This window comes from Alligator sinensis, unplaced genomic scaffold (assembly GCF_000455745.1).
Source record: "Alligator sinensis unplaced genomic scaffold, ASM45574v1 scaffold288_1, whole genome shotgun sequence".
Lineage (NCBI taxonomy): Eukaryota > Metazoa > Chordata > Crocodylia > Alligatoridae > Alligator > Alligator sinensis.
In genome coordinates, this window is record NW_005841876.1 from 178674 (window position 1) to 198081 (window position 19408).

General features: G+C 44.4%; 1 protein-coding gene across 1 annotated transcript in view; it reads left to right on the forward strand.

Annotated features, from left to right (window-relative positions):
• Nucleotides 1–19408, forward strand: part of MYO16 (myosin XVI) — a 418223-nt gene that overhangs the window by 144213 nt on the left and 254602 nt on the right. Inside the window, exons 12-13 of the mRNA XM_006017262.3 lie at nt 4998–5115; nt 18294–18441. Of these exons, the coding sequence (XP_006017324.1) occupies nt 4998–5115; nt 18294–18441 (266 nt within the window). The remainder of the gene's footprint in view (nt 1–4997; nt 5116–18293; nt 18442–19408) is intronic.

Below are 19408 nucleotides of genomic sequence, written 5' to 3' on the forward strand. Positions count from 1 at the left end.
TGGTCCATGGCCTAATATCCAAATCAGTGCCAGATCTCTGAATGTGAATTGGCTCAATCGAATTAGGACAGTGACTTGAATCACTGAATCAAATCACTGTCCCTCAGAATTGGTCAAATCCAAATCTGAATCAAATACTTGCTGCTTCGCATGGGCCTACCACTTAGGTCCCTTCCAACCCTAATTTTCTTTGATTCTATGATGTTAAACACAGTAGACCAGTTCTAAAGATGGTATCTCTCTGTGCTGCTGCTACATAGCTGGATAACTGTACCACAAATCTGACGTCCACATTTGAATTCAATGATTATTTTAAACTCCACATCAAATCCTCTCTAACTTCTGCCTTTTTCTAAAGTTCAAATTTAAAAATGAGGAAGGAGAACTAAATTAATTGGAGAATAAATAAAAGAAAATATCAGTATAAATTATGAGTAACAGTGAGACAATGGGTAGGGAACTAAAGGAGGAGTGAGGAGACTTGGGTTCTATTCCTGACTCAGCCACTGACTTGCTTGCTGACCTTTGGCAAACTGCTGTATATGCTCATCGTGAAGCCACTATAGATGAATTAAGAAACTCTTAACAAATAGTTTAATGCATATGGTGAGAGAAAGATAAACTGAGGTATTTGTCTTGTTTACATTTTAGGAAATATTACTAACACAGTAGGCCAACTCCATTCTTGTTGCAACCATGTGTGGTTTTATTAAAACCAATACAATTGCATTGGTTAACACAACCATTTATATCTATTTCTTAGGCATTTTTATTTCAGTTCTACCGAAGTTAAGTCAGATCTGAATTAGTCAATTTGGTGCTGCCATCTGCTGGAGAAATAGCTAATTAAAACACTAATTTTTGGATGCCTGATTTTTTTTGTAGCCTTAGGGCGTTTGTAAACAACACTTTAGAGCAGGTTTAAAGCAGGTTAAATGCTTTTTGCACCACTCTAATGGCATTGCTGTTTGCACATATGGTGGTGTATTGCACGTTAATTCCAACTGCTGTAGCACATTTGGCGGTGTAATGAGCCTTAAATGACTATGGCACACTGCAAAGTAAAACACCTCTCAGGAGTTTTAGTTTCCTACCTTACAGCCATGGAGGGAAGCACTGGGCTCTGTGCGGCTCAGCGGCTGTGCAGGCAGACTGTGCAGGCAGCCTGGCAGCAGCCCAAGAAGGCAGGCTCCACAGAAAGGAAAAAAAAAAAAAAAAGCCCCGAACCTGATCTCCAGCCCCGTCCCACCGGAGCCTGCCTGCCTGCCTGAGCTGTGCAGGGGCCCGGTGTTTCTCTCTGCAGCTGCAGTGCCCCCTGGGACTGCCCGAGCTGGGTGCCTGTGGATGCCACCTGGGGGGGGGACACAACACTGCTGCTGTGAAGATAAGCACCAGCCCCACCCACAGTTCAGGGACCATTCTGCCTGCCAGCAGCTCGCTGTCCGCTCCCTGTCACTGGAGAGGCAGGTAAGGATCGGGCTTTGACATGGGTGTACATGGTGTGGAGGTTTACTTCACCCTAAACTGAAGCGGTGTTTTTAAAAAAACACCACTTCAATTTAGGTATAATTAAACAACCGTGTTGTATACAACCCCCTTATACTCTAGTGTAATTTGTAGGTTGCAAACATGGATGTGTAATGCTCCCTATCAGAATGTACTGTACTAGCACTTGGCACTGAGTTTTCCAAGGTATAAATGATTACACAAGTTAGAACTGAAGAGGTTACTTTAAAAGAAAACTATATGGTGTGTTGTCATCCAAATTCATGAAAAGTCCCAAAATTCTGTGTTTAATCAAATGAGAAAATGTGCTTTTGGTGCGTGATTTTTTTTTCTGTGTTGGAAGGGGCACATGGATAGCTTGCTGCCTCTCCCATTAGTTCCTGAAATGATCATTTGAACAAGAGAAATTGGACTTCGTTTTTCATCTCCAAATATATATTTTTAAAAGTATGATAAGTAAGTTGAATCACGGAAGTGCATTTATACAGAAACATTCCAAAAAGATGAGGAACCTGGTTTTCCTCTTAGAATGGTATAAATGATGAGTAACTCTGAAGTTGGTAATCAAAATCATCTCACTCCTTCATTTTGCAACACTGATGATGCTAAAGGACCATAAAGTTACTAGATTCCTATGCCTAGGACAGTCCCAACTATCCCATAGCTAGCCTAGCTGGTCTGTTTTGGTACTACTTCAGGTCCAAATGTTGAGATCGTATATGGGATAGGAGGTAACATCGATAGCATGTTCCACAAGCCCCACTTGGTGAATGGATATGCTCTTGTTCTTTAGAGAAGCTGTGGGGATGCTCTAAAGTAGTGAGGGACAAACTTTTTGGCAGGCATGTCACAAATTATTCCAACACTTTTTGTGCACAGAAGCTTGCAATTAAAGACATTTTTTCCCAAAAATCTTGTTGGGCTAATAAAAGATATCACGTCTTTCCATGAGTTCTGATTGCTTTTTCCTGTAAACCAATATAGCTAGAACCTGGATACCTGATAAATTATCCCTGCACTCTCTGATAGTGATTCAGATCCCTTTCCTTTCTGTTCTCTGCTTTGTGCTTTCTGACCATGCTGCTGCTCTGTTATGTGCTTCCTGTCCTGTACTCCCTACCTTGCTCTGATGCTGTTTTCTGCTCCCTGACTTATATACCACTGTGCTGCCTGATCTCTCCCCAGTCTCCCACATGCCACACACAGGCTGTCCATGCCCCTTGTGACACTCATACAGCAGGTTGTTCACCACTGCTCTAAATTAATGCACAATTAGCATAATGTTAGCTAAAGGATTAATAAAATGCCTCCCAGAAATACTGTCTATATCAAATAATCTTATCCAAAGGCATTGCAGGGGTGGAAAAATAGGTTAAGGTAGAAAAGAATCAAGACCTCTGACTTCATCTTTCTAGGGCGTGCCTTCTCTCCCTAACTCTGTTACTTTGTCAAAAAAGACATTGTCTTTTGAACCATCTGTCACGGTGCAAGGTCCTGCAGGATGGCCATTATCTCCCCAAGGCCCCCTTACCATGCCAAGTTGGCCCAATGGGCACCCTCACCCACCATGTCTTTGATGGAAAATATAAAGTAGGGAGGCTGCCTTTAAGTCCTCTTGGACACTGTTTGCTGGACTCTCTGACCCCCTCCCAGACCCTTTGTGGGTCCCGTTTTACAATGGGTGTTTTGGGGCACCCTAGCCTTATGGGCTATATGTGTGGCTCCAACCACCCCTTTACCATGCCCCAAGCCTCACAGATGGTACCAACATCATTCGGTCTGGGCCTTGTTGCAGTTTGGCCCCCTTGTCCTCCCTGGGCTCTCTGTGGCCCTGTCTCACTCGGCACCTCACTGGGGTTTGGGGTCAGTGCACCCCAAATCTGCACCCTCTCTGGCACTGGGGCCCCCACGCTGCCATGGGTCCCCTATGAGGCCTCCTCCTTCCCCTAATAGCCTCACCCAAATCACCGGTGTTGTGGAACAACAAACAAAACACAAGCCCCTAGACTATAACATAATACAAAAGACAGGGGTGTGCTCTGCTTTTAAGAGCTGCGAACTGCATCTCAGGCACTAAGTCTCTAGTGAGCAAGGGTACCTGCGGAGTTCATGGAGCCCCATTAGCTCTGGGTGCAGCATATTAGGCAGTTGCTGCGTTACTGGGCACTTCCTCCCTGGAGGCTCCTTCCCCTCTGGCTGCCAGCAGGGAACTGACTTGCCTGGTCCCAGCCCTGGGGTTTATATATGAGCCAGGCCCCGCCGCTTCCGGTCAGCTGACCACTGGAAAGTGTGGGCCACTAGCTTGTTCTGGCTGCCCTGGTACCCAGTAGCTGGGGCTTCCAACTCACTGCTAGGGCTCTTCCCCTAGCAGTTTCAGCTCTTTAAAGGAGCAGGACACTTTAGTGCCCTGTGACACCATCTTCATTTCATTATCAACATTAACAAATAATTTAAGTGATAGTAACAACTTAAATTCATATTAGGGTGCCTGAAGAGATGGCCTGATTTCAAAGTATTTGTTCACCCAACATTTGCCACTGAGCTTATTGAAGTCCTACCCTGTTCATGTTCTGCCATATTGTCTCTTTAGTACCTACAGCCCAGTGTTTACCAGACTCTTGATACCTGGGGCACACTTTTTTCTGAATTAAAATTGGCAGCACACTTCACTCTTCCATCAAAAAGGTGTATACACATGCACATACACATATATTTCTGTTTTTTTTTAAAACATATATTCCATTTCCCTGCCAGAAGAAAGTATACTAATGCTGAGATGCAAACCAATGATGAGCCTATACCAATGGTTCTCAGCCTTTTTAGCTTCAAGGCCCCCCTCTGTAATTTTTCTGGATTTCACAGCACTTCAGTTGAAAATCACTGTTATAAATCTTAATTCAGAAAAGATAGGAGGGAGGGGGAAGTCTTGAGGTTAAAAAAAATTGAGAATCACTGATCTAGCTGGTGCCACTTAAGGGTTGTCAGGATAGGACCTCACCCTGCTCTACTGTCTGCCCCTTGCCAACCCCTGGTCTGTACCTCAGGGGTTAAGGGCAGCCCCTGATGTTGAGGCTTCCCTTGAGGAGTCTCACGCACTGCCAATCACTCCCATGGGCACTCCTTCCAGCCCAGGAGCATGGGAGGAGTGAATAGAGGAAACCAGACTGCAAAGCGCAACTCTGTCTCTGTGCATGCCCACCTACCTGCTCACAACAAAGAGTGCTACTGGGAACTCCCAGGGACTCCCAGCACAGGGGATACCTGAGGACAGGGAAGGGCAGGGGAAGGAAACAGTAGTGGTAGCAGTCCCTAGCAGAGCAGTTGCAGATGATGCTAGAGTACCCAGGGCAGGGTGCCAGACAGGGGAGCAGAGCATTTACCTCCTCACACAGAGGGATCGCATGGCACACTTCCCTCGCTCTTGTGGCACACTGGTTTGCTGCCTCACATCCTTTGGGAATCACTGCTATCACCTTTTTATTTCATTACAGGTAAACTGTATCTTGGAATGTTTTGGACATGCTAAAACTGCCCTGAATAATTTGTCTAGCTGTTTTATAAAATACTTTGAGCTGCAGTTCTGTGAGAAGAAAAAAACACTGGCTGGAGGTAAGTGTCATTTACATTGCAAGATTGTTGCATTACAGTCTATAAACCAAGCAAATCTGCACCCACATTGTGTAAGGTAGCACACAGGAAGTGATGGCCCTTATACTGACACTCCAGAAGGTCAAAAGCAATAGGTGAATGAAAGAAGTGAGGGGTCCTGGAGGTTCAGGAAAGATACAGTAACAAAAATAACAGCATACATTTAGCCAATCAAAAGCCTGGAATGAAAAATCAGCTGTGGATACTATTTAACCACTAGGTGGCAGAGAAACACAAGGAAACTTAAATACATTAGCTGAAGTATCCTCTACATTACATAAGAACCTAAAGCTAGGATTTACACCAAAGACTTACTGTGTTTAGCAGCAGAACCTTCAAACTGTGCTGTACTGTCTGCATTAGTGAGCCTGACCTTGCTGCCTGAACAGAGCTGAACTATTTCCAGGTAGGAGCAGCAACCACAGAACAACATGGCATCTTTGAAGGAACCACTGTTGGACATAGTGGGTGCATCTACATGTGTGATTAATGCAACTGAATAAAGTCCAGCACAATTTGAGCTAAAGTAAACTAATCTGGACTTCACCATCTATATGTGCACGTAAGTGCAGTAATTTACTCCACCATTAGATAACACTTGTGTTTGACAGGGCTATCCGATGGTTCAGTAAATTAGTCTACAGCCTAATTTCCACGCACGTGTAGATGGTGGTACTTTATTGAGTAGCAAATGAGTCTACTGTGCAGTAAGGTGCATATATAGATGCACCAAATATGTTTATACCACTAGACCTAGCCTATATGTTTCTGTATGCCTCAAAGCAGTCAGTTGTGTGCCACTGACCTACAGAATTGAAGGTAAAAATACCTTACCTAGATTGTCACATTGGTACTTATGGTGACAGTTATTATACCTATCTTTTAAAGATCAGGCCTCAGGAGCCGGATCCTTAAATCCTTCGTTTTATACAAAAAAAAACTAAATGTTTGTGATATAAGTTAAAAGGTCATGTGTCAAATACATAAAGAGCTGCTTCTGATGATGCTTGAAACTGCATTCATGCTTTGCAGGCAAAGTTATCCCAATAAGTTACTTAAAAACACTCGCTTTTCCACCTTGAAAATGATTTAAGAAAAAATGGCAAACCAAATATTAAGGACTGGATTTTGACTTGTAGTGTCTGGCTACAAAATGGAGGATGGGGTATGAAGTTACTTCTATCTCACCTGGAACACATTGCAGAGACCAGCCAGACTGTCATAGGGGCTTTCTAGTTGTTCACAGAATCAGAAGTAGGGCTGAAAGGGACCTCCATAGGAACTGCATAACCTCTTAGCAAAACTACAGACTCAACTCTAACATGACATAAGGAACAACACAACCTGCTACAGGTACATCATGGTGGCCAAAGTCCTGCTGGTGTAAAGGTTGTTAATATCCACGTAAGAAATCCCAGGAAAAGGGCCATGCCCTCTGCTAACAGGACCCCCCCCCCCCTTGGCCACACCAATCTGATCACAGGGTAAAATTCCTTCTTGACCCCAAATATGATGATTAGTCTGACCCTGACCAAAGGAACCTCCAGGTTTACGTCCCAGAAGGAGTAATTGTACACCTCAGCAAAATCTGCAGTGTTGGCTCCAGCCAATACACAGTGCCTCTGAATAAGGCTTAAAAAACCCTGTTGTAAGTATATACCATCAGTAAATTACTACATACTCAAAGAAAGGAGGAAGTTTGGGGAGAACTCTGCCTCTTGAAGGCAACACTCCATCCCTGTACTGCTAAAGTAGCACAGTTATGTAGCAAAGCTACAAATTTGCCTTGAGCATGTTAGATTGAATTGTCCTAGCATTTCTAAAACATTTCCAATTCATTGTTAAAATTCTAAATTGGCCCATGGTTTCAGAGAAATCTGTGTGTGTTCTCTGGAAAAATATCACAGAATTAGGTGTCAGTTCATTTTCTCTGTGGAATTTCAGTGCACTCTAGTAAAATTAGAAAGTTTCTCCTTTGGCCACCATTATGAAAACTATGGCTTCTGCAATCAATAGCTTTTTAAATAAAAATGTGATCCCTATGAATTGCATTAAAAATATGAAGTGTGAGGAAGATATTTTTATTTATAAATTCTTGAAGGATAAGGAAGGAAGATGATTTAAATATCAACCTGGAACCTCATTTTGACTTGGTTTTATAAGATTTTTGTATGTTTTATATAACTTTAATGGAAGTCAGTAGTACTACACTAGAACTTCTTCTTGCACATGTACACACAGATTAAAAATATTAATAATACAAGTCCAGCAGCCAAAAATTACAAAATGATAAAAAACGGTATGTATAGTCTTAATGTAGTCATCTTTTACATATGTATTATGATACCATTATTATTTACATGACAGCATATTGTTCTTTTAAGCAGGGCCCATGTTTCACTCAGTGCACAGAATTCACCATGCTCACTTAATGAGCAGCCATTCAATATTTCATTTTATTTTCATTGTTCAGTGGGTGGCTCAATGCCTTATTTATTACACACCCTGCTCTGAATGCAGAATTGCTAATTTCCCAGTGGGCTTTTTGTGCTGCTTCACAGATACTAATGATTTTATTTTCATACTATCTTTGTAAGGTGGTAGTGTTGTTTTTCTTTTACAGATAGGGAACGGCGACAGAGAGAGATTGTGATCAAATAATTCCACTAATTTTGGGTCCCTGGTTTGAGATGCCTGGAATTGATTTTTTTCAAAGAGATTTTTTAAAACATTCTTACTTGATTTAATTTAACATCATATATTTTTCCATACTCATGCAAACCAAGAATCAACTAGTGTCCTAGGCTCTTCCTCACCACCCTTTTACATAGGCTTCACGTCTTTGTAATTCTACTGATTTCAGTGGTGTTCTGTTGTATAATTGGAGTATTGTAGGCTGAATACATAAATGTGAACACTTCCATTGCACATTGTTTCTAAATTTGCCTCAGTGACTCTTCATTGAATATGAAGTAGTCTAAGGCCACATACAGACATTCATTTTCTCTTAGAAGAGTCTCAGCTCTCCCAAAGAGAAGCCTTAAGTGTACAGATGTTTAGGATTTTTCTCCCAGTCCAAAAAGGGCCACTCCAGGAGAAAAATAATCCAGGAACAACCAGGGTTAAATAACTCCCAGGACAGTTTCCTCTAGGGGAGCAAATGTCTGTACACATGAAGTCTTCTAAGCCACACCACAGTCCTCCAGCACAATTCTCTAGTATCCTAGGGTGCTTTGCTCCCCAATGCCCTCCTCTAAGGAGATAGCAAATCACTTGCTACACTCTGCTGTTCCAGGAGAACTCGCCCCTTTCACAATCCCACATAGTGTTACAGGGAGACACAGACTGACTCTGACCAGTCTGGGTCAGTCAATCAGGGATGCTCTGTGCATTGGTGCTATCTGTCTTTGGACAGACTGAGGGAGCCTGCAGGGCAGGCTGAGATATATGCACAGGAGCCTCCTGGCTGTGCAGTGCCAGCACTGTAATTTCTCTGTTTTTCAATGAGTCAGCATTCAAACATCTGTTCCAGCAGCTCTGGGTAAGTTTTTTCTACCAGGAGAACAAACCTGGGGCAACTCTCCCAGATCATTTGGATGTGTGTATGCAGCCTAACATGCTATCATTTACATGTCAAGGAGATAAGACAAAAGGTAGCAGTAGAAATTGTTATCATGTTGTATGCATGCACAAATTGAAATATGTAGCCTACTGCAATTCCATTATTAATGAAGTCCCACTTCATTAAGCCACCTTCACTATTTTCTTCAAGTGAAATTTTGCCTGGTTGACACCACTGTAACTGAGACAAGAATCAGAATTGTTATTTTTTAACTTTACAGTTTAAACCCCACTGAGTTTGGTCTATATGGAAGATCATTGGCAGCAATATTTACTTGGTCTTGTACATTTTAAACATGAATGAACAGTGTAAATATCAAAGGCACCAAATTCTGTTGAGATGTGACTTTATAGCTAGCATTTATTCAAACAGGACCAAATACACCTGGTTTGTAAACATAACTGCAAATGGCATGAGACCACCTTCAGCAAAAAAAAAAAATAATGGTTTAAAAAACTAATGAAAGCAATATATGAGGGTTGAGCCAAAACAAGTCAGCATAGATAGTACACACTTAAGTGTCCCTGCATTTATGTTGTAGAAAATAAGGTCATAGAACAATGTCTTGTATTTGAAACAAGTCAGTAAATTTTGCAGCAATCCTTTCTTGCCATGTGAGATGTCTCTATAATCTCTGACTGGTCCATCCCTAAAAATGCTCTGATGTCTTGTACAGGCAAAGTGTATCTTTTAGTAGAAAAATCCTGTTATACCTAGGAGCAGAATGGTTGAACACAGTTTTCATCTGGGAGCTTTGGGCAATAGAGGGTGCATTTAAATATGCATCTTACTATGGAGTTGACTAATTAGCTCCACAGTAAAGTATCATTGTCTACACATGAGCTGGTATTAGGGTACAATAAATTAATTAATTCTGCTGATGCAGTTACTTTCTCTACCAAAACACGTGTGTAGCTGGTGACAGAGGCTGGTTGTGGCACGAGGATGCTAAAGTGCAGGGGCTGCCTGCTGCCCAGCCCCACACTTAGGCACCCTTGTGCCCCAGCCAGACCCTCCACTGGAGCAATGCCAGTGCCCAGGGCTGACCGTGGGAGCTTGCTGCCCAGGGCTGCTTTGCCCCATCTTGACGTGCTGTGGTCCCAGGCACACATGTAGACATTATGCCCAGGAGCAGCTGACTCCAGAGCAAACTGCCCTGGAGTTTATTACTGTACCTTAATTACATGTGTAGATGCACCCAGAGAGCTCTAAAGGTCAACACTAGGATCTTGAACTTGGTTCAGTAGAAAGCCAATTATAAAACCCCTAGAGGATAGGTTTTATGTATTTTTAACAGTTGTATTGCTGAAGAGACATGCTGCAGCATTCTGTGGTAGCTGGAGTTTCCTGAAGGACTTAAGGGCCTCATGCCCACATAGATTTTACTGTTATAGTGCAGTCAGGAGGTGAAGAGGGTATGTATAACCAGAGCCAAGTCCTTGTCCATCAGGATGTCAGGCAGTCTCTTAGTCAGCTGGAGACAGTAAAAAAGATACTACTGACAGATGCTGTGCAAGAACTGAGCATCAGCAAGAATCCAGGAGAACACATAACCTGTGGGTCGTGAGATCCCAAAGTTCCCTGGTAGCCTCATGAAACTAGCAGTCTGACCTTCAATGCCCATCAAAAAAACAAAATCCCAAAACTTTGTGGATGAGGCTTCATGCACTCATATTGTATGAGAGATCTATGTCACGTGGAGGCATCAGATAATGATGTACATTTAGAAGCACCATGGGTATTAAAGTATTTTGTGGGAAAAGGAAATAAGTTCCTGGGTCTTTTGACAGCTGACCTGTTAGTTGTAAGGCAGTAAAAGAATGTCATTCAGCTCCTTCAGAATCTGAAAAAATGTCATAAGTTAAGCCCAGAGGAAATCAAGTCTTAACAGACTCATTCTCCTCTGAGTTTCATACCACCCTGTTCCCAGTCCTCTCTTTTAGAAACAAAGCCCTACTGTCTGAGAATAGGCTCTATAGTAATAAAATGTAAGGATACAACTTGATCCATCACATGAAGCAGAATTCAGTTACTCTTGAATGCACAGCACAGGAAGCAATGTCAAAAACATTGTTGTTAATGTGGAAAAAAAAACCCTTTCAATTCTCCATGTTTCTCATTTTTTGTTATACAAAGAAACTAGAACCAACACAGCCTTCTGATGTTTTTTATACAGTGCTAAAGCACTACACTATCAAACATAATTTTTTCTTTTGCAACTGTTCCATGGAAAACAGCAAGATCTTTGAGAGAGAGGGAAATGTAGTTTCAAAGATGGTATTGTTGAAAAAGGAGTTGCTATCCACACTTACAATACAAAATCTGCTTGCAAATGTTGTAGCTGCTCACTAGGTCAAGTATCTATGAAAGGAAGTAGAAATTTTCTCACATCTTTAGACCCTATATCTTTTACACAAACATAGCAAATAATTGCTTTAGAACTCTATTATCTCTCCTTACCTGTATCAGTATTATTTTCCATAGATTTATAGAGCATATCAGTCCACTGTTTAGAACAATAGCATAGCACTATTAGTTTTGTTTCTGAATTCCATTCAGCTCCATTAAGATCTTGATATTTTTTATTCATGCTAATCAGGAGCTTGATAGCTCTTAATGATTCTTCCCATTTTTGGAGATGAGCTAACTGATAGCGTTGGCATGTACATATGTTGTGCATCATTAAGGTTAAATCTGTTAATCAAGATTACCCCAGCACACTTGTTGTCAGGGTATTTAGGTGATGTTTAAAAATAACGACTATTCCATTGTCTTATGTTTTGGGAACTTCATTGCATACAAACAAGGCTTAATAAAGAAATAGTTCCTCTGTGTGAATTATCAGGAGGATTAGATTTGTTGAGAAATAAAGAGCACAATGGAGGACTAACATGTGATGTAATGGGACAAACATAATGAAAGGATTCTGATTCTGGTGCAGCTCGGTGAACCATCTACCTTCCTCCCCCCCCCCCCCCCCCCCCCCCAACTTCTATTAATGTATGATTTCTGAAAGTTACATTGGGCACGTCTACACAAGACAATTTACTAATCTACTGTGTAGTAAAGCATCACTGTCTACACACACAGGTCATTTAATGCTCAGTAAATTAGGCTACTGCGCAGTTAGCTAGTACCTCTAAATACAGGTACTAGATTAACCGAGCAATAGTTACTGTGCAGTAGAACCCATGCAGATACTGACTGGAATCAAATTTGCTCCTGATCAGCCTAGACAGCAGGGGGCCACAGGGGATAGGGAGCTCTCTGTCCCTAGTCCTGGCACTGCTCACCTCCCAGCTCTCCCAAGGAACTGGGAGCCGATCAGTGCAGGGAAAGGGGAACCCCTATCTCAGCGCCCAACTCTCAGTGCAGAGCTGACTCTTCTGGGGGACAGGCAGGGTCTGGGAACCCAGTCTCCATCCACCCCCAAAGCAGCTCAGCGTGGCCTGGAGCTGGTTGCTTGTGGGGGCTAGGTTGCCAGCCCCCACTGTCCTCCAAAGTGGCCAGCTCCATCCCAAACAGGGTAGCTGCCAGTGAGCCCTATGCCTCCTCCACCTGGCAGATGGCTTGCCAGCAGCTGCCCCAAACCCAGGACAGCTCCCAGTGAACCCCTTGCTGTCCAGAGGAGCCCCACTCAGCAAGGGGCTTACTGGCAGCTGTGTCCCCTAATGGACCCAGGGCCTGGAGAGCTCTGCCCACTGCAGAGGTAGATATCTCCCAGCCTGGTGCACATCAAATCCCTCTCCTGATGTGCATGAGGCCAGGAGACAGCTGTTGCTGCAGCCAGAAGAGCTCTTCTGACCGCGTGTTCATAGGGACCAGCTGCTGCAGGGGGGCAGAGCTGCCTCTGGTTGCTGCAGGGGAAGCAGAGCAGGGTGGGAGCAAATCTGCTCCCATCAGGGAGCCCATGTAGATGTGCTCCCCAGGGAAGGCTTACTGTGCAATAAAATACTAATGGGAATTAATAAGCACATGTAGATGGACCCATTTTGAAGCAACAGTCACAGGAGCAACATAAAAGCACAGCCTCTTTTTTCCACAAGGGTCCGCTTTCTTTTACTACAGTGACAGCAAGGTAGATGAACAATATGAGGTTTTTATTGGTTCTCGGACATTAGAAGATCACCTTTTTTTTCAATGAGTTGAGACTCATTGGATGAAATTCTCTTGGGATGATTAAAATGGCTTGAGGACTAAATTAATAGTCCTGTGCCACAAAAGAACCATATAGCCCTACACTATCTGTCCTGATATCTCTACTTAGAAAACAAAGTCTTAATAATGAGGTTTTTGTAACAGAATGTTTTAAAAAAACTCAAAAAAGGGTTACTTTGGTTATATTTAGGGACTTGTGTTCAAAAAATTTAACTTGAAAACTTCTTAACTTTTCCCTGAGTCTAGAAATGCCAAAGTGCTTCAGTTTTTACCCTTAAGTTCTTTAAACATCTAAAGTTCTACTTCTTCCTTGGTGTTTCTCCATGAGACTCTTTACTGTGCAGTAGACTAATCTAGTGCACACTAAAGCATAACCATCTACCGTATTTCACAGTGTAGAAGTTGAGTTTTGAAGCTCAATTTTGGGGTCTTAAAAATCAAACTCGACTCATACACCATGCCACATCAAAAAATCAGGCACAGGGCTGGGCTTGGCATGCAGCTGGCACAGTCTCATCCGTGGCAGGACTATTTCAGCAAGGGCAATGCCGATGGGCCCCGGTAGCAGAGCCTGTACTTGGAGCTCATCCCAAGAGCCACCGGGGACCTAGGCTGGTGGCTCCTTCACGGGGCTGTTGCGACAGGCGTGTATCTGGCGTGAATCTAGACGGTCTCCGAAGAGTGCTGTTTTTGTTGTGAGAGGGAGACCCTGGTGCACATGGTCATTGAGTGCGCCAGGCTGCAGCCCCTGCACCTCCTCCTCCAGAGCTTGCTGCTCAAGTTCTGGCTGCACTTCTCCCCACACCTTTTGGTTTATGCACACCCCATCTATCGCCCCACCAAGGCCCGGGACCTCCTGGTCAACCTCCTCCTGGCTCTGGCCAAGCTTGTCATCTGGCTATCCAGGTGGGAGGCTCTGGCCGGAAAGTCTCCCTGTGACCTCGGGGCATTTTTCCTCTGTGTCCTTCGTGCGCATCTCAGGGTGGAGCACCACTGGGCAGTAGCCACTGGCAAGCTACCTCAGTTTGTGAGCCGGTGGGTGCTGTCTGGAGTGCTCTGCTCAGTGTCCCCCCGGGAAGCACTTGTTTTGGCCCTATGATCTTGCATGTGCATGCCCTGTTTTCTCTTTTGTTGTCCCTAAATACTCAGTTGGTGTTTTTAAGGCGCTGGCCACCTAAACCCAGTGGCGGTGCCTAGATTTTAGAAAGACCACAGCCGGACCTGCTCTTCAGCGGAGATCCGGTGGATGTCTGAACACGCTGGCCACCCACCCAGTGGCGGCCCACAGAGCCCAGCAGTTTTATCTCTGTGAAATGAGGACACCGAATAGTCCCATCTCCTGAGTGACAGTTCCTGGACTGCACCAGCACTGCATGCTGGGGATGAGGCAGCACCAGCTGAGCGCTGAGCCCAGCCAAGCCTATCCCAATCCCCATCCCCATCCCCATCCCCATGCCCTGTGAGTAGTGCCGGGCTTGCAGGGGATGGGGCGACATCACCTGAGTGCCAAGCCCAGCCCCATCCCCTGCAAGCGGCTCTGGGCTCAACATTCAGCATCACTGCTCGCATCAGACAGGGCCAGGCTCAGCACTTGAGTGGCATGCCCTCACCCCCTGCGAGCCTGGTGCCACTTGCAAGAGATGAGGACAGGGCCAGGCTTGGCACTCGGCTGGTGTGGCCCCATTCCCTGTGAGTGGAGATGGTGCAGCCCAGGCAGCACCACTCACAGGGGATGGGGCCATGCCACCCAAGCGCTGAGCCCATCCTCGTCACTGTCCCTGTCCTCTGCAAGCAGTGCTAGACTCGGTGCTGCTCACAGGGGATGTGGACAGGGTCAGCTCAGCACTTGGCTGGGGATGCACTGCTCACAGGGGTCAGGGATGGGACCAGGCTCAGCACTCGGCTGCCACGGCCTCATCCCCTGTAAGCAGCACTGGGGGATGGGGCTGCACCAGCCAAGCACTAGGCCTCGCCCTGACTTATATACCGTGTCTATGAAAATCCTTACTTTTCAAATCAGAAAGCTGGTGGTTGACCTATACACTGTGTCGACCTACATATCATGAAATATAGTACATATGTGCATCATTTGCTGCCCAGTAAATTAGTCTACTGTAGATACAGGTAGCAAATTAACTATGCAGTACCTTCTGCGCAGTATCACATATGTAGCCAGCTGACTCGGAGCAATTTGCTACTTATCAACCAAGGCAGTAGGAGGTGGGTGAACTGTCCTCACCCATGGGCATCTGCTTCCCTGCCCTTCTCTCTAATTGACCAATCAGGGTGTGGCATGGGAAGCACCTGCTCAAGGGAGAGGACAGTTTCCCTTCCTAGTGCCCCATTCAGGATGTGGGCTGGGAACCAGCTGCTTGGGGTGGGGACAGTTTCTCAGCCCTGTGCCCCAATTGGCTGATTGGGGTGCAGGCTGCAAAGCAGTTGCTCAAGGGAGGAGACAGTTTCCCAGTCCTGTGCCCTGACTGGTCATCAAGACCTGGGGTTGGGAAGCAGCTGCTTGAGGGAAGAGCTGGGAGGCAGCTGCTCCGAAGGTGGGACATCTCCCCCTGCCCTCCAGAGCCCAGGCTTTACCCTGGTGCCCCCTGCCAACCTGGGCCTGGCACTTGAGGGAGCCTGGAGCTCCCCCTGGAAGCTGTAGGGGGTCACAAGGCAGGAGTAGTCCTCGGGCCCGCACTGTTTAACATCTTCATCAACGACTTGGACAAGGGGGTGGAAAGCACGCTACCCAAGTTTGATGATGACACTAAGATGTGGGGCGAGGTGGACACACTTGAAGGGAGAGAGAGGCTGCAAATAGATTTAGACAGACTACAAAAGTGGGCAGATGAGAATAGTATGGGGTTCAACGTAGACACATGCAGGGTGCTGCACCAGGGGAGACGGAATCCACAGCATACATACAGGCTGGGGAGTTCCCTTCTTGAAAGCACAGAGGTGGAAAGGGATCTCAAAGTCATTATTGACTCAAAGATGAACATGAGCCACCAATGCCAGACCGCAGCCAGCAAGGCCAGCCGTACCTTGTCATGCATCCAAAGGTGCATCTCAAGCCAGTCCAGAGAGGTGATACTCCCCCTCTGTGCAACTTTGGTCAGGCCATAGTTGGCGTACTACGTCCAGTTCTGGGCACCACGCTTCAAAAGGGATGTGGCCAGCCTGGAGAGGGTTCAGTGGAGGGCCACCCGCTTGGTGAGAGTGCAGCTGGCAAGGCCCTATGAGGAGAGACTGAAGGACCTGAACCTGTTCAGCCTCAGCAAGAGGAGGCTGAGGGAGGACCTGGTGGCTGCGTACAAACTCATCAGGGGAGATCATCAGCAAATAGGAAGAGCCCTATTCTCCCCAGCACCACCTGGTGTGACGCGGCACAATAGTAATAAGGTGATGGAGAACAGGTTTAGTTTAGAGATCAGAAGGCAATATTTTACAGTTAGGTTGGCCAAAATCTGGAACCAACTTCCCAGGGAAGTGGTCCTTGCCCCTACCTTGGGCAAATTCAAGAGGAGGTTGGACGAACACCTGTCTGGGGTCTTGTGAACCCAGCATTCATTCCTGCCTGTGGCAGGGGGTCAGGCTAGATGATCTGTTCAGGTCCCTCCTGACCCTAGCTTCTATGAAACTCACTGAACTGCTTCCAACAGGTGCACATGCTAACACACTTCCAGGGAAGGCTTACTGCTCTTTATTTTACCGTGCAGGAAGCTTACAGTGCATTAATAGTACGTGTAGACACACCCCCTATGCCCAAATTGCCTTTCTTTTGGTAAAAGTTAGCATTTTAAGCCTTTCACTTGCTGTAAGGCCTAGTGAATCTTGAATTCGTTCCTACACATTGTCACAGCTTCAGAAACGGGTGGAAAATGGCTCCACTCAAAAGAACCTATAACTTGTGCTAAGGATATTTTCTTAGTCAGTGGGAAGTCTGAATTCGAATTTCCACAGGCAAAGGAGAAAAAATAAACATTTTTTTTGATGCAATATGTAAGTATTATAACCACTACATCATAGTCTAAAAGGATTCCTCCTCCAGCTGCGCCTTTATAGTGACCACTGCTCTGGTTTTGAAAGATTATAGGTGCTTACCTTTAGAAGACAATTCTGGGCTATGAATTCTGAGTCCATGGCAAACCTCTCTGTTGTTAAGATCATAATGGATTTATCTGCTAGGGGAACCAGCTGTTGTATTTGGCAAGACTGAAAAAGTGACCAGTTATATGATGACAGTCGTGTAGTGGATAGTGTAGCTATCATTAAGTGTTGTCCTCCTCATTGCTGACTCTTTTTCAAGTCATGGTATTCTACAACATTGCATACAGTTCACCAAGAATCCCTATGTCAGCCCCGCTCTCAGCCTGCCACATAGTGCAGCCCTACCCTTCATGATGTGGAGCCAGACCAGGTTGCTGTGTGCCTCATCTACATATAAATTTTCAGAGCATCCCAGGACTTCTGAAAAGAACACCCAGTTCCAGTCCCGAGTGGGGACTAATTAGCACACAGATCCTTTGTGGATGATATCTGAGCCGTGTTGAGCAGCAGGAGCACACACATACTGAGTTGTGCTGAGCTGAGCTGTGAGGTCACCATGGCTTGAAATGTTGTTGACGCTGGTGGGGCCCAGCCCCATGAACTATGTGGTAGATCACGAGCCTTTGGCTTTGGGTTAATATCATGCATAGTTTATACTACATATAAGTAAGTGTCAAAGGGCTGCTCAAAAGTGTTTATGGAGTATCTGTGCTAAAACAGGGAGCAGTTTCAAGAAAAGGTAACATGAATCAATTCTGGATAAACTAAGTGCATCGGTAGTATATGCAAATTGTGACAACCATGTTTAATTCAAGACTGTTTTCAAATTTGCTCCTAACTTCTGTGTGCTCAGGGAGATCAGGCAATAAGGAGAGAGGGAAGGGGCTATAAAGCAAATAAGTTAAGGGAAAGCAGAGGGCAAAGGCCCTACCTGTCCCCCCAGGTTTATTTTCCCTACTGTAGCAGTGACAGTGGGACAAATTCAAGGCAAACCTCCAATAATTAGATTCTATACCTGAACAACTATAACAAATTGATACATTTTCCATATATGGAATCTAATTATTGGGGTGTAATCATTGTAATCATGGTTGTCTTCTATTTAAGTAAATAGAGTATATAACCACCCTGATTTTAGCAGAAGTGTTTATAGTGTTCTTTTATCAGATTTATATTTATTTTTAACTTTCATTAGCAGTTTGTTTTATAAGAAGTAAATGGTCTGTATTTCAATTTTGTGATAGCTAATGATACTGCATGCCTAATTAAAACAGTATTTGTAGTGATTCACTTGTTCTGTTTGTTTTTTAATCAGCTAGAATTTATACATACATGCTGGAGAAGTCCCGTATCATTACACAACCTGTCAACCAGAGTAATTTTCTTGTTTTCTACCTGATGATGGATGGATTGTCTGCTGAAGAAAAGTACACCCTGCACCTCAGTAATTTGTCTGCACACAGGTAAGGGAGCAGTAAATATATATTTATTTAAGGGCCTGACTCTGAGGAGATGAAACTTTTTATTGATATGAATTTGGTTTCCTGTTCTTGAAATGGTGCCTAAAGTTATCGTTCGTTTTCAAGTACTTGTTCATGTGGATTCCACTTTAGGTGTATGTACGCATTCTTTTGCCTATTGGAAACACTGACTAGAGGAAGAAACTTTTCTTTTCTTTTTTTTTCTTTTAATGTACATCAAAACTGATTTAAAAATCCAATGGAACGTTCTGTCTGTCCAACTGCAGCTTCATTGAACTTGAGACTTTCTGCAGGAATATGTTGATGCCGATGAAATTTCATTTTGAAATAGATTTTACTTGCTTTTCCTCTGATTCTACTTTGAAATTTATTTTATTCCATCTTATAAAAATGACATGAAATAGTTGAAGATTAAATGGAATGCTTGAATTTTATTGAAACAAGATTTTGGCTCCATTGAAAAATGTTTTAACGAAAAATTAATTTCCTGAGAAATTTAAAAATTTAACACTGATTTGGAATGAAAAAAAATCCAAATTGGAGAGTGTGCCTTTCTACTTTTCATACAATCTCTTCATCTACCTTGAAGAACCTTTCACGTGCAATATTGTTACAGCAAGAGATGCAATCCTTTTTTGAGCTTGGGGAGGTCAACTACTGAAGTTTGTGCGGGCCAGGAGCGATCCGGGCCCTTTTTCGCGCCGCGCGGGCTGTGGCCAGCAGCCCGGGCACGCTGGGTCGGAGAAAACAGGCGACACGCTAGAATTAGTCACGGACGCGTAATGGTTGATTTAAGATTATTTACTTACACCGAAGATGGTCGCGGTGCAGGCAGGAAAACTTGCTTGAGTTGCAGTTACAGATAGAAAAGAAGAGAAGTGGACTAGAGTTCCTTCCCGTGAACATTCTTCTAGCCCATCCGGTTGGAGGCTCTAAACCGCGAGCCCGT